Source organism: Paralichthys olivaceus, chromosome 1 (genome assembly GCF_024713975.1).
Source record: "Paralichthys olivaceus isolate ysfri-2021 chromosome 1, ASM2471397v2, whole genome shotgun sequence".
In the NCBI taxonomy this organism is placed as follows: Eukaryota; Metazoa; Chordata; class Actinopteri; order Pleuronectiformes; family Paralichthyidae; genus Paralichthys; species Paralichthys olivaceus.
The window spans coordinates 5,569,480-5,581,627 of NC_091093.1; the positions used below are offsets into that span (position 1 = coordinate 5,569,480).

A 12,148-nucleotide genomic window follows, 5' to 3' on the forward strand; every position below is an offset into this window, starting at 1 on the left:
CACTTAACAATAACAACTGAGACATAGTTTGCTGATCCCAAATACCAGTTACTATTTACCCTTCAATAACTGACTGCAATCATAATGTGTGATGGATGGTGGTGACCAAAACAGTGAGTGAATTTAGAGTAGTGGTCATAAAAGGACTGAATGCTAACGTTATTCTGAATCTGCTGCATGTGGGTTTGTTTCCTGACAAAGTCCTCATATAGAAAAGAAAGATTGTTTTTATAGCTGATTTCATGGCCTCCAAGTGGCCAAAAACAGGTGTGTTGCTGTTTTCATTTTTAACCTTCTGATTCATTTTCTGAACCCACTTTCCAGTCACAGGATGACTTCCCCAACTTGCTTCATATAATGCACCTCAGAAACGTGTTTCTGCACAAGTGCCCACAGTAAAGTATATAGATAAGGACTGCAAGTGCATTTTAAATATTGTAGAATGAAATTCAGTCATATAATGACTCAGCAGTTATTACTAATATGAGAAATAAGACAAAAAGCGCTGATGGAATGATTTCAGTCAGTTACTCAGCATAAGGAGTTTGTTACTGTACAACCATTCTCTGATTCATGTATGAACTCAGTTTAACCTTACAAGCAAAACAAGAGGGTTTTTTTTTTGAGGACAGCTGATACCAATTATGTGCTCCCCAGTTTCTTCCCCGTTTCACAACATACTCAGGTAGCTCTACAGTTTAACTTTAAATTTGGGGGACTTCCAGCTCCTATGAGAGAGGTTGTTTTCTTTAGAGGAGAGTGAACAGTATGAGGGGTGAGAGGGACACTGAGTGTACCCTGGAGAGGAGAGTCTCTGGGGATTTGGTCCGAGAGCCATAGGGCTATATGTGGCTCCACAGATGCTGGTTTGAACCACTACATCATGTCTGAGAACTGAAGACTATCTTAAAGTGTTTGCAGGGGATCTGAGAGTGTGTGTCCCCTTATCATCTCAAATGTCAAAGTTGGCTTTAGTGGATCATTAAAGGCATCTGGTTCATTGCCACCATGTGACACGGGCTGCAACCACAACCAAGTGAAGGTGATGTCTTGTTGCTGTTGGGGCTCCATCAAAGATACAGCAGGGCTCCCTCTTTCCTGGAGCAGAGTCTTTTCCAGTCAGGTGAGTGCCCTTTAGGCTAAGAATAGGGCAAGCATGGGAGTGTTAAAGATGAGATCCAACACATCTCTAGCACAGATAAACTCAGCACAGCCCTTTCAAAGACCAGTCCACACAAACTGGTTTCCACAGACTGTTTTATGTTGTTATGTATTACTTTATAAGGTATCCTGAAACTAAAACACTGTGCTATATGCCACATGTTGTCTGTGTAATGTAGTTTTCACTTGATCTTAGGGTTCCCATTCATGTCAGGCTGAAATGACTGCACTACATACTTTGGACAGCTGCTCTGTTTTTGTTGAAACTCAACTCTGCAAAACACAAACCTGTCTCATTATTATGACAAAAGTAATCTGTTTGTAAGATTAGCTGAGCAGTTCAGACTTTGTAGTTGCTGGCAGATCATCAACATAAAAAAAATCTCCCTGGCTTTCAATTTTGTTTCAGCTTGGCTTAACACTTTCATCTCCTTCATATGGACCTAGAGCTGTACAGATTATACAGCTTAAAGTCAAACTGAAATGTTAGTTTTGCTAAAATACATCCAGGAATATGAATCATGTTATTTGGTTCCAACTAACAATGCCGACAATTAGGGAAACAAATACAAATACAAATCTGTCTGGACGAGCACTGGATTGAAGTTTTGCTTTAACTTTAATATTTTTTTAAATTTCACCATGTAGTGATTTTATACAGTACCCCCTGTGAATTTTGACAATCTGGTCAAATATCATGAATGGACTCACAAAAAAGACAAATAAGTGTGCTTTCACACCTTAAAATAGAATACTAAAGAATATTGTAGCAGTGTTCAACACTTGAGCATTCAAATATTAAATCAGGAAGCAATCCTGCAAGCTTGGGCAACTCTGTTTCTGGAGAGACCAGTAAGAATCCTCTTCTTTTTCTTCTATTGTTCAATGTTGTCTCAACTTCAAAAGCCCAAAAAGTGTTTTTACATGACAAAAGCACCAAACCAACATTGAGCTTGATCCAGACTGATTGTTTTAGTGGGACAAAACTTTGGTCTATTGTTCCAAATCATGGTCCAAGGCACATACTTGTTGGTTCTTCAGACAATACTGAAAAGTCTGAATGTCCAGAGCAAACAAGGTGTGAAAGCACTCTGTCACTAGTATGACTACAGCTGTGCTTTGTATAATGTGGGACAAACACAACACTTAATGCAGAGGCAGTATTTGTAGATGGCTTGAAATAACAAGCAAATCATAAAGGTGCTTACAATGGCAAGATAGGTGGAGCTTTCACTTTCTGAGGGTAAGCAAGGTAGCCTAGCCTCAGAATAATAAGCTTTGCTAGCTTGGTATTCAGCAAAATTATGCACAATTGTTGAATTTTATAAAGGCAAAACAGTTTAAATCAAGTTTGACATTTGCTGCCTTGAGTCAGACAAGTTGATTGATATGACTCACACATCTGGACAGCCAGCCAAATCTAGTTAACTTAACTAAGCACAATTTAAGACTGGAAACAGGAAAACAGTGAACCTGACCGTCCAAATCATAACAAAATCAATGTATCACATCTCAATTGTTTAGTCTGTAATAAGACCTCCGTGAGAAAACAGACACATACAGCAGTCTTATCGGGGTTATGTGATAGACTAGTTTCTTGTCTTCTATGATTCTTAACTCTCACTATTAAACCAACTCAGCTTCCCTAAATGTCAATGTATTCCTTCAAACACAAAAAGTGGATAGTTGACTCCACGAAGAGTTGCTTAAAAGAGGAAAAATTGCTTTTATTATCAATGCAATATGATGTTTCCCTGGTCAGTAAAGCACACTGACAGCTAGTTAACACGGTACCTCAGAGCGAAGACAAAATAGTCAGCCAATGCCATTGGAAAGTTTCACCTATTGTCTCTACAAATATACCATAAGGAGAATTTATCCCCCTTTAAAAATTGAAGAAAGCAATATCTGCAGTCATTATCATTACAGTTTATATTCTACTCACTTTTTGTTTCAGGAAATATAAACAATAATGATAGCTGCAGCATGTTTATAGATTATAATTCCAGACATAAAATGAGTTGAATTCACATTTCACTTTGACTTTAAACATACTCAAATCAAACAAAGTAAAGAGACAGATGCTGCATGTGGGTGTAGATTTATGTGAAGACTGCCTGCATGCGACAAAGAAAGTGTGGGCTGTTAGAGATAATCATCAGCAAACAAACACTTTCATGAAATAATGACAATGAAGCTTCCTACCAGCTCCCCTGACAGGGGACGTCTGTTGCAGCCAGCGGAGGATTATTTTACACATAGTCAAATCCCATGCTTAAATGTCGCAGACTCACCGATATGTAAAAGAGCAACCTCCCGCTTTCCAGTCTTTGTTGTGACTAGTGTATCTATCTGCGTGACATTTGTGGGGAATAAAACAAATAAGGGCACAAAGTAGGCAAATAAACCCTGGTGGACGGCGTACAGAGCAGACAGGTGTCTGCCTGTGGTTTTACAGCAGGAGAACAGACGTGATTATGTTATTTAGAATCACTATGGGCAATGTCTGTCATGCAGCTTAACAAACCTACCACAAATATCACTAAATCTGAGAGGATGAATTCAAATTCTTTTCATCTGTAACCCTGTATTTACTTAAGATCCTTCCGTTTAGTCTGATAATTGTCTAGTGTGGTTGGAGAACCATGTTAGATGTACATGGTAGGGTTAATCTTTGAATCTGGTGAGATAGAGGAAACTGAGTGAGCACAGAGAGCAGATGGAAAACATACCTGTACTCTCCCTAAAGCACTTAAGTTGTTTTTCGGGAAGGGCGAAGGGCCATTTTGAAAATAAACTCAGGGATATTTAGCTTCTTTATAGTTTGTGTGTGTGTGTGTGTGTGTGTGTGTGTGGGAGCAGTAACTACAGACTCTCAGCAAGACAAACAGGCATGAAAAGCTTACATAAACAGCCAGAGCATGATTCAAGATGACCATTCATTTTTAATGGCAGCAGCAATATGTGTGTGCTATGATAGAAAGGGTAGCGCTGCTCAGGGACCATGATGCAACACTGCTGGCGTCACCACATCGATGACGCTGATGGACCCCGCAGAATGGATGGATGGGTGGATCTTATCACCAAAAACATCTATGTCCCTGGTAGCCCAGCTAAGCCTGGGGTGTGTTAATACTTAATTCACGGTCTCACTGATGATTTGCATAATAGCTGAAAGTGGAACCTGTCAGTAGTCGCTAAGGTCCAGATCTGTCCTGTAAATTCACAATGTGAAAATCAAACTGGACTCAAGTCCATTTTGTACTTTTTTTTTTTAAACAGCCAACAGATGCTTTGTCAGTTCACTTTGAATATGCACCAGCCAACACCCCTTTTTAGTCTCAGTCCATCCCTGAATGATAAAACCACTTTCGAAATGTTTGTTTTAGTGAGGCAACATCTGGATGAATTCTGCTTAATCTGCAGTTCTAATCTTTCTAGGAATTCAACTTTCTACAGCACATTCTGCATCATTTCCTTCCTGAATTCTCCAAATCAGTGGTTGATTTGAATATAAACGTGGATTATTATTGAGTTTATGATACATGATTATTATTATCTTTATTGTCAAGTTTTCATTTTTCAGTTATTTATTGAATTTATTTTTTAATTTATTTTCAATTATTTTTTGTGTCAAGTGATTCAAATGCATGTAATTGAATCCCAGATAACATTTGATTTGACAGTAAAGTTGGAATAGTACAGTATTTTTTTTTTTCAGGGAGCAATAGAAATTATACTAAAGGGTGTTTAACAATTGCAATGGTTAGACATTTGACAGACATGAACAGCAGCCAATGTTATTAAGAAATAAACATCAGCCTACCAAGACAAGTCTGAGGCCATGGGAAAAAAAAGTTAGTGATTTACACCTGTTGGTTCTCGTGTACATTTCTGCACAGAAGATAGCAGAGCTGTACACCTGATTAAAGCAAGATGGACAAGATGCTCCTGGAGAGTGAGCTTGCACTCTCAGTCATGTCCAGCTGAAAAGGCTGCACCTCCCAGACAGGAACATGGAGGAGGTTCCTGAGTTGACTCTCAATGTCAAGGTTATTCATCCTCAGGTGGTTGGTGTAATTAAGAAGGTGGACATGGGTAAGAGCCTCATTTACACTCAGTGAAAGACAATCCAACTTTAATATTTCAATTGTGTTGCTTCTTAGTCTACAAATAAGTAATTCTTTATATTTATAATCCATATATGACATGTACTGTATTATGCAGCATCTAACTTTGTGTCGATAAAAACTTCATGAGTTTTGAGTTTGAGTGACATAGTTTTTTTTTTACTCTTAAAGGCAAATGCAAAATAGCAAAAAACCTAATAAATTAAACTCATTCACTCATAAATAATGTGTAATAATAATTTATTGTTCACAAAACCATTTTATATCGCTGTTGAGAAAAGTTGCAGCTTGAACTCACCCCTTTCAAGTGGAGTCAGGCTGATGGTGTTGCTGTCAGGTGGCACTTTTCTGGTTTTAGGAAATGTTTTATTTATAATTATCATGTATAGTTTGTGGTTCCGACCCCACAGAGAAACACTATTCTAAATGGATGCCACCAGTCTGAGAGATTTTACAACAAATACTGAGGAATTCTAAAACCTGATGAGAAAGTAAAGAGTTGGAGTCTAAATCCTAAATAAAGTTTTATTGTCTCAAGAATTCTTTCTCTCCTTATTTGTGGTTCCAGTTCTTTAGGAGACTCTTTCACTCAATTACTTCCAGCGCTGTTTTGTCTTTCAGTCTGTTTATTCTCTACAATCTCTGTCCATGGAAAAAAGCTTCACACTTACACTGACATAGGGACATGAGTTGGAGACTGAGAGACATTTCTAACACTCACCTCTACAATGTCAGAGTTGGTTCTGCTCTCGTGTGGTTCGTTGTACTCTGTGTATTTCAGTAGGACTTTGTCCATGTCGGTGCTGGCGTACTGAAACAGCTTGTTGGAGCTGTTAAAGATGATGAGGGCGATTTCACAGTCACACAAAACGCTCAGCTCATAGGCTTTCTTCATCAGCCCAAACTTCCTCTTCATGAACGTCACCTAGAGAGACAGACACCAAGGATATAAAATATCCACAGACAAAATTCCAATTTAAGAAAGCGACTGCATTTTAAATAATTTCATTTTTAACAGCATAATCAGTAGATTTTTTTATATGCCTTTGAACAAATCCTGACCCTATTTGCATTTGGGTTACAAGTATTTGCTCATCACTCCCATCATAACTGTGTAATCATATCGTGGGGAGTGGTTAAGTCGGAGCCTAAAAGTCAAACACTAACCTGTTTTACTGTTGCAATAAACATTTGACCGTGAGTTGTCTGAGTTTCTAACACAAATCTGCCCCAAAAAAAATATTCACAGGGGTGGGTGTGCTGCAGCCAATCCCAGCTCAGACTGGGAGAGTGGCTGGTGACACAGCGGACATGTTGCAAGTGTATCACAAGACAAGCAACCAAGAGGCGGCAGCGCTAACCACTACTCTGTCATTTCTCTTGGTGTGTAACTTCCTCCCCGCAGTGAGTCAGCTGTGTTCTTGTAGGTTTGTCTTCTTGGATCCTGACTCATATCACAGCTAGAGGCCTTCTCTGACACTCATGTCTTCTCACACCTCCAGGATTTATAGTGATGTTGAGTATTGGGTTATATTTCCTGAAGTGTATACATGTTCACAGCTCTGCACCCCGTAGTCTCCTAATGTTGGCTTTTCTGGAGAAGTGGAGTTTGGGTATTTGCTTAAAGGCACCATTACAAATGTTTGAGAGGAGGGTCAGAGTCTTGTTCAATATTTTACAACACAAAATATTAAGACCAAAAGTGAGTACAACTGCAACGAAAACAGTCGACTGCAGGGCACAGTAATTTGCATTCTCAGAGGAAGTATAATCCATCCACAGTTTGGCCAACAGCGGTTTTCCAGTTTCACTTTCTCCCCAAAGGTTTGACTTGGTGTTCTGCCAAATGTTGCAGTTTACTGAGGGGAAGTATAAAATGTCCTATAAACATAACTTGGAAGAGAGGTGAGCAAGAACAGGACGCTCTTAATCACAGCGACAGACTCAAACAAGCATGTGTGCATTTCACGTGGACCAGGAGAAAACCCCCAGTCTCCTATATTTTCTCTGCTACGTGCTCCTGAAATGAACAATCAAACTCCTCTATGACTCGTCACCTCCTCACTGTCACTGGTTATTCACTTGTCACAGGAAGATCCCCACATTTTCTGACCTCTGTGCAAGAAAGAAAATGAAGTGCTTCCATCAATGTGGACCTCACTGGACGTCAGATAACTGTCATGAGAGTTAAGTGTGGACTATGTAGGTTAAATGTGTGGAACCCAGTAACTTAAAGCCACTCTTTATCTCCTGTCCTACTTGGAGGCTTTTACCAAGGGAGCTGAAGAGAGTACCAATATGCATGACAGTACTGTGGCTTTATACTGGATATGCTGTACCACACAGAGCCAAAGAGGGAACCATATACATGATTTAGTCTGATGTTTACTCATAAAAGTATAATATTCTTTAAACATTCAAACATTATCTTAATCGGTCAAATATAAGGTCATTTGTCTCCAATACAGTTTAAATTGTTTTTGAAATGTCTGGAGAGTAAAGTGTCCTGAGCCAAGACGTTGAATCTCCTGTAACATCCCATGTTCCAGTTCAACGTGGTCGACCGAGTTCATGTTCAACCAGGCTGAACATTTCCACTAATGCTAGAGACTCTGCAGAGTGAAAATATAAATCCAAATATAAATCTGGTTCAATAGTGATATTGATATTTATTTATAAGTATCACTCCCCTGAAATTGGCTGATTTTCTCAAGATACACGTATCATTATCTGAGAAATTAATGAGAATGTTTTAAAACACCTTATCTCACAATGTTAAAGAAAGTGAAAACTAAATTCCTGGTTCCACCCCATGATCTGGATCCTCATCAAATGTAATGGGCTCTTTTGGGTGATGTCCCACCCCTCCACAAAAGGTCATGGAAAAACGGTTAAAGGTCCAGTGTGTAAGATTCAGGTGAAAGGGAACTATCATGAAGTTTTCACTAGTTCGTTTCATCTAAATTGTATGTATTGTTTTATTTTTACCCCAGAAAAGGCCCTTTATATTCAAAGAATTTATATTCACATCGAGGGGACCCTCTCCACGGAGGCCGCCATGTTTTTTACATTAGTCCAGACTGGACAAACTAAACACGTTATGAGTTTTTATGACATCTGAAGCTACCACAGTTTCTTTTTCATGTTTGGAAGGAGAGGGTGGAATGAGGGGTGTTCAGCTGCAACATGAAATTTCAACACTAGATATCACAAAATTCTACACACTGTACCTTTAAGTAACTTTTACAGCCCTTCTAAAAAACAAACGCAGATCAAAACATAACCACCTTGGTAGAGATAATGATCATACTCACTGAAAAAATATTGCATCAGTAACTAGATAAGATGATAGTGTTGAAATGAACAGTTCTCACTATAATTCTATGGGTATTTAAAAAGGGTATTTAATGCTTATTGGCAATAAAGTTTGTTTTTTCATTTTTTTTTTAAACAAAGTTGAGCATGACTTGAAAACATATGTGAAAAGAGACAAGAGATAAATACCTTGTTCCTCTTTCTGAATACATGTGTGCTGAAAGCTGATGAATCGATAGCATATCTCTTTACTACAGCACCATATGATCTGCATAGTGACTATTAACAGTGTGACGGTTTAAAGGAAAAACAGCTATAACACTCGATGCACTTGACAGATAAAAACAAGAACAGACCAACTTCCCAAAATAGAGTGCGAGAACCTAAATTTACAGCAGGCTCCAGTGATAGTGCACAGCTAAAGCAGTGTCTATCTAAAAATGGTCTGACCATGACAGCCAAACATCAAATATAAACATCATCCCAGATATTTATTTTCCAGCCACATCCCTATTTCCAGAGCCTGCGCCTTCCCTCCAGACAGGCTGGTATTTGTTGTGCTGTTGGAGGTGATATATATAGAGGAGACAGACAGAGAGGGATTCCAGTGGGCAGCAGTGTGGCGGAGCGAGGAGACTGTGAGGAGAGAAGGCCACTGTGTGTCCCTAACGTTGACCCACCCTACTAATGACAGGGTGCCGCTCGGACCCAGCTAACCCCAAATTACTGCCCTCGCCACCAGCTGTGACCACTGCACTCTGAAAAGAGCAGCTCACACGAGTTCTTTAGACTGAAACTACAGGGGGTACGCACATGGTTCCTTGAGGGATCCCTTTACAAAGTGTTCCTCGAACCTTTCAATACTTGCACATCAATACAATATTTTGTGTTCCTTTTCAAAACTATGATATCCACTTTAAATCTGCTTGTTGTCCGTTTTGGATCTTTGGATAAATGGGACTCACTCATTTTAGAGTGGGCTCTCAGCAGGACTCGTAGGGCCACACATCAAAAAATTATCAGATATCATAAAATAAAAACCTAAATATAACAACTGAAACATTCCACAGCAGTTTGTATTGATGTATGTTGTGATACAGACGGCTGACGAGATGTTTAACAGAGTAGTGTCAGGAGAAAGGAACTTAAATGGTCATAATATAGAAGACAGAATATAAGAAAGGGACACTGACCTGTCGGTTCCTCTCATCCACGATCCGTGTGATCTGGATCTTCTTCCTCCCCATTTTCCAAACACCTCCCGGTAAAAGTCGAGGCAGAATATCAGTAAGCTCCAGGTAGTGAAGAGTTCAACAGGCACTCGTCAACATATAGTCCCTCTGTCAGCTCTGTCACTCCAGGAACAACTTGGCATGGCTTGCTGAAAAAGAGCAAGACAGAGACAGAGTCAATTTAATCCCATTGTCAGTGAGTCCACACAGCACCAGCAATGACACAAGCAGGTATATTCAGCCAAGGCTTTCCAATAGTGCATCTTCACAAGAGCATCACTTGACAAGGGCTCATAGATTCTTTGCATCTGCACTGACAAACACAGGTTGTTTGCAAGACTGAAGATAATACCAAGGAACTCAATTCAGTAAATGACAAATCTATACAGATCTTCTCATATTTTCAAATGGCTGCTGATTGCAGTCTATCTCACTGCTATCTCCACAGTCCTTGGATGGAGTGTCACCAGGGCAGAAAGAACACCCAGGTAAACTGACCACCCAGCAACAAGGACATGATCCCTCACCACATTCCCTAACACAATCAAACAAACCCACTGTCTTTGCTGGAATCCAAAATTCAATTATGTCACCAATCTAGTGCATCTCCTTGATAGTGCACCTTGTCTATCTTGCTCCACAGCAATAGTCCGTCATGTGCACCAGCATGTTTGATCCGGGAAGTCTTGAGAGTGAACTCGCCTCCTGTCTCCAGCTTTCTCCTCTTGCAGGGAAGCACACCTGCCTCGCTGTGTCCCTCCTCAGCCTCAGTGCCTCTCAGCCCTGCCTTACCCCAGAGCTCCTTAGCTCTTTTCTAATCTCATCTGATCTGGGAGGAGGCAGAGAGTGGGGCGAAGCCAGGCTTTATCCTAACCCTCTCTAGATTACTGCAGCATGTGGAGCCTAGAGCTGAGCCACCAAAACCCTCACTGCACATCCAGTCCACTGGGTTGGGAGATGGGACAAATGCATTTGTCATGCACGATGCAGTAGAAATCTATATTGGTGACTTTTTGCTGATTTAAATTACCACTACATTTGATGGAAGATAATGCACCTAAATGCTCCATAGAGCAGAAGAATAAATACAATCAAATGGAAAATGTTGATTTGAAATGCATTTAAAGCCTACTTGCCATTTCCTGAAGACTTCCTCAGCCCGCCCTGGCCGTGTGCCATTTAAGTGATTGTTTCTGTGCTTCCTATTGGAAAAACACTACTATCTCATATTTCATGTTTATTTTTTCATCCTTGAACGTTCTGAAGCTCAGCTGTATGTAATGGTGATTGCTTTGCAAGATGTCACACGCTATTGTCTAAACCTTCCAGTTCACCACCAGCTCAGATCCCAGCTGACCCTGCCACGTCAGTCCCGTGTACACACTGTAACAAAGACTCCTTACATATTTGGGATTTAAAGGTCACAAGGATTTATCGTTTTTTTTTTCAATCTGGATGATTAGATGGCAAGACAAATATTTTGAAAACAGGACAACAATCATTTCCACTTCCTCTTCTGAGTTTCCATTTCCAAGATAAAATACTTTTCTTTCAGCATGTGCTCTTACATGAAGGCTGCGTTTGATTGTTTGATTAATGCTGAGTCTGGATCAGTTGAAAGTTGTCGACACTAAAAGTCACTCGTCAGTTCTCTGGTCTAGTTAGGAAAGCCTGGAAAACCAGTAAAGAACATCTTTAGATACATCTGTAATGTATAGTTCAAATATTGTGTTAATAATAATGCATTGATCCGCTAAGACACAATGCAGTGGTTTCAATTGATAATCAATCTAACACACTCTAAATCACAAAACCAAAACTGAATTAAATCTGCTCTCTTGTCAGGATTGAAAAGTTTTATAATTCATGAAGTAATTTAAGTGAAATACTTTGATATAGATATTAACTTGTCAGATAGAACACTGGTATCTATTTTTCTTTTTGTAGATTAAGAATAGTTTCAAATTATTGACAAAAAAACATCCAATCATTACTGAAATAATTTTATTTTTTCCTAAATTCAAATCATATTAAACCCTAACAATCACATTGTTACCAAACAAGAAATCAACTCTGTTCTATTGTATTTTACTGATTTCTTTCACTAAATACATTTGTGTTGCTGCATGGATCATGTTCCCGAGATTTTATTTTGTGTGTGTGCTATAGAGAGGTGATCAGGGTGAACTCTGGGTTCAAACAAGGACACAAGAGACAGGGGTTCATAAAGTTCCAGTTCTGAGTGAGATGAGATCAGTTTTTGGCAACAAATACCCTCTGGTGAGGGTTAGTGAAACCCAAAGACCCCAA

At 39.4% G+C, this 12,148-nt stretch overlaps 1 protein-coding gene across 1 annotated transcript in view; it reads right to left on the reverse strand.

Moving 5' to 3' along the window:
- Positions 1–12,148, reverse strand: part of LOC109624768 (myocyte-specific enhancer factor 2A-like) — a 39,129-nt gene that overhangs the window by 12,508 nt on the left and 14,473 nt on the right. The window contains exons 2-3 of the mRNA XM_020079669.2: positions 9,800–9,987; positions 6,013–6,216 (exon numbers count right to left, since the gene is read on the reverse strand). Coding sequence (XP_019935228.2) covers positions 6,013–6,216; positions 9,800–9,853 — 258 coding nt within the window. The 5' untranslated portion in view covers positions 9,854–9,987. The remainder of the gene's footprint in view (positions 1–6,012; positions 6,217–9,799; positions 9,988–12,148) is intronic.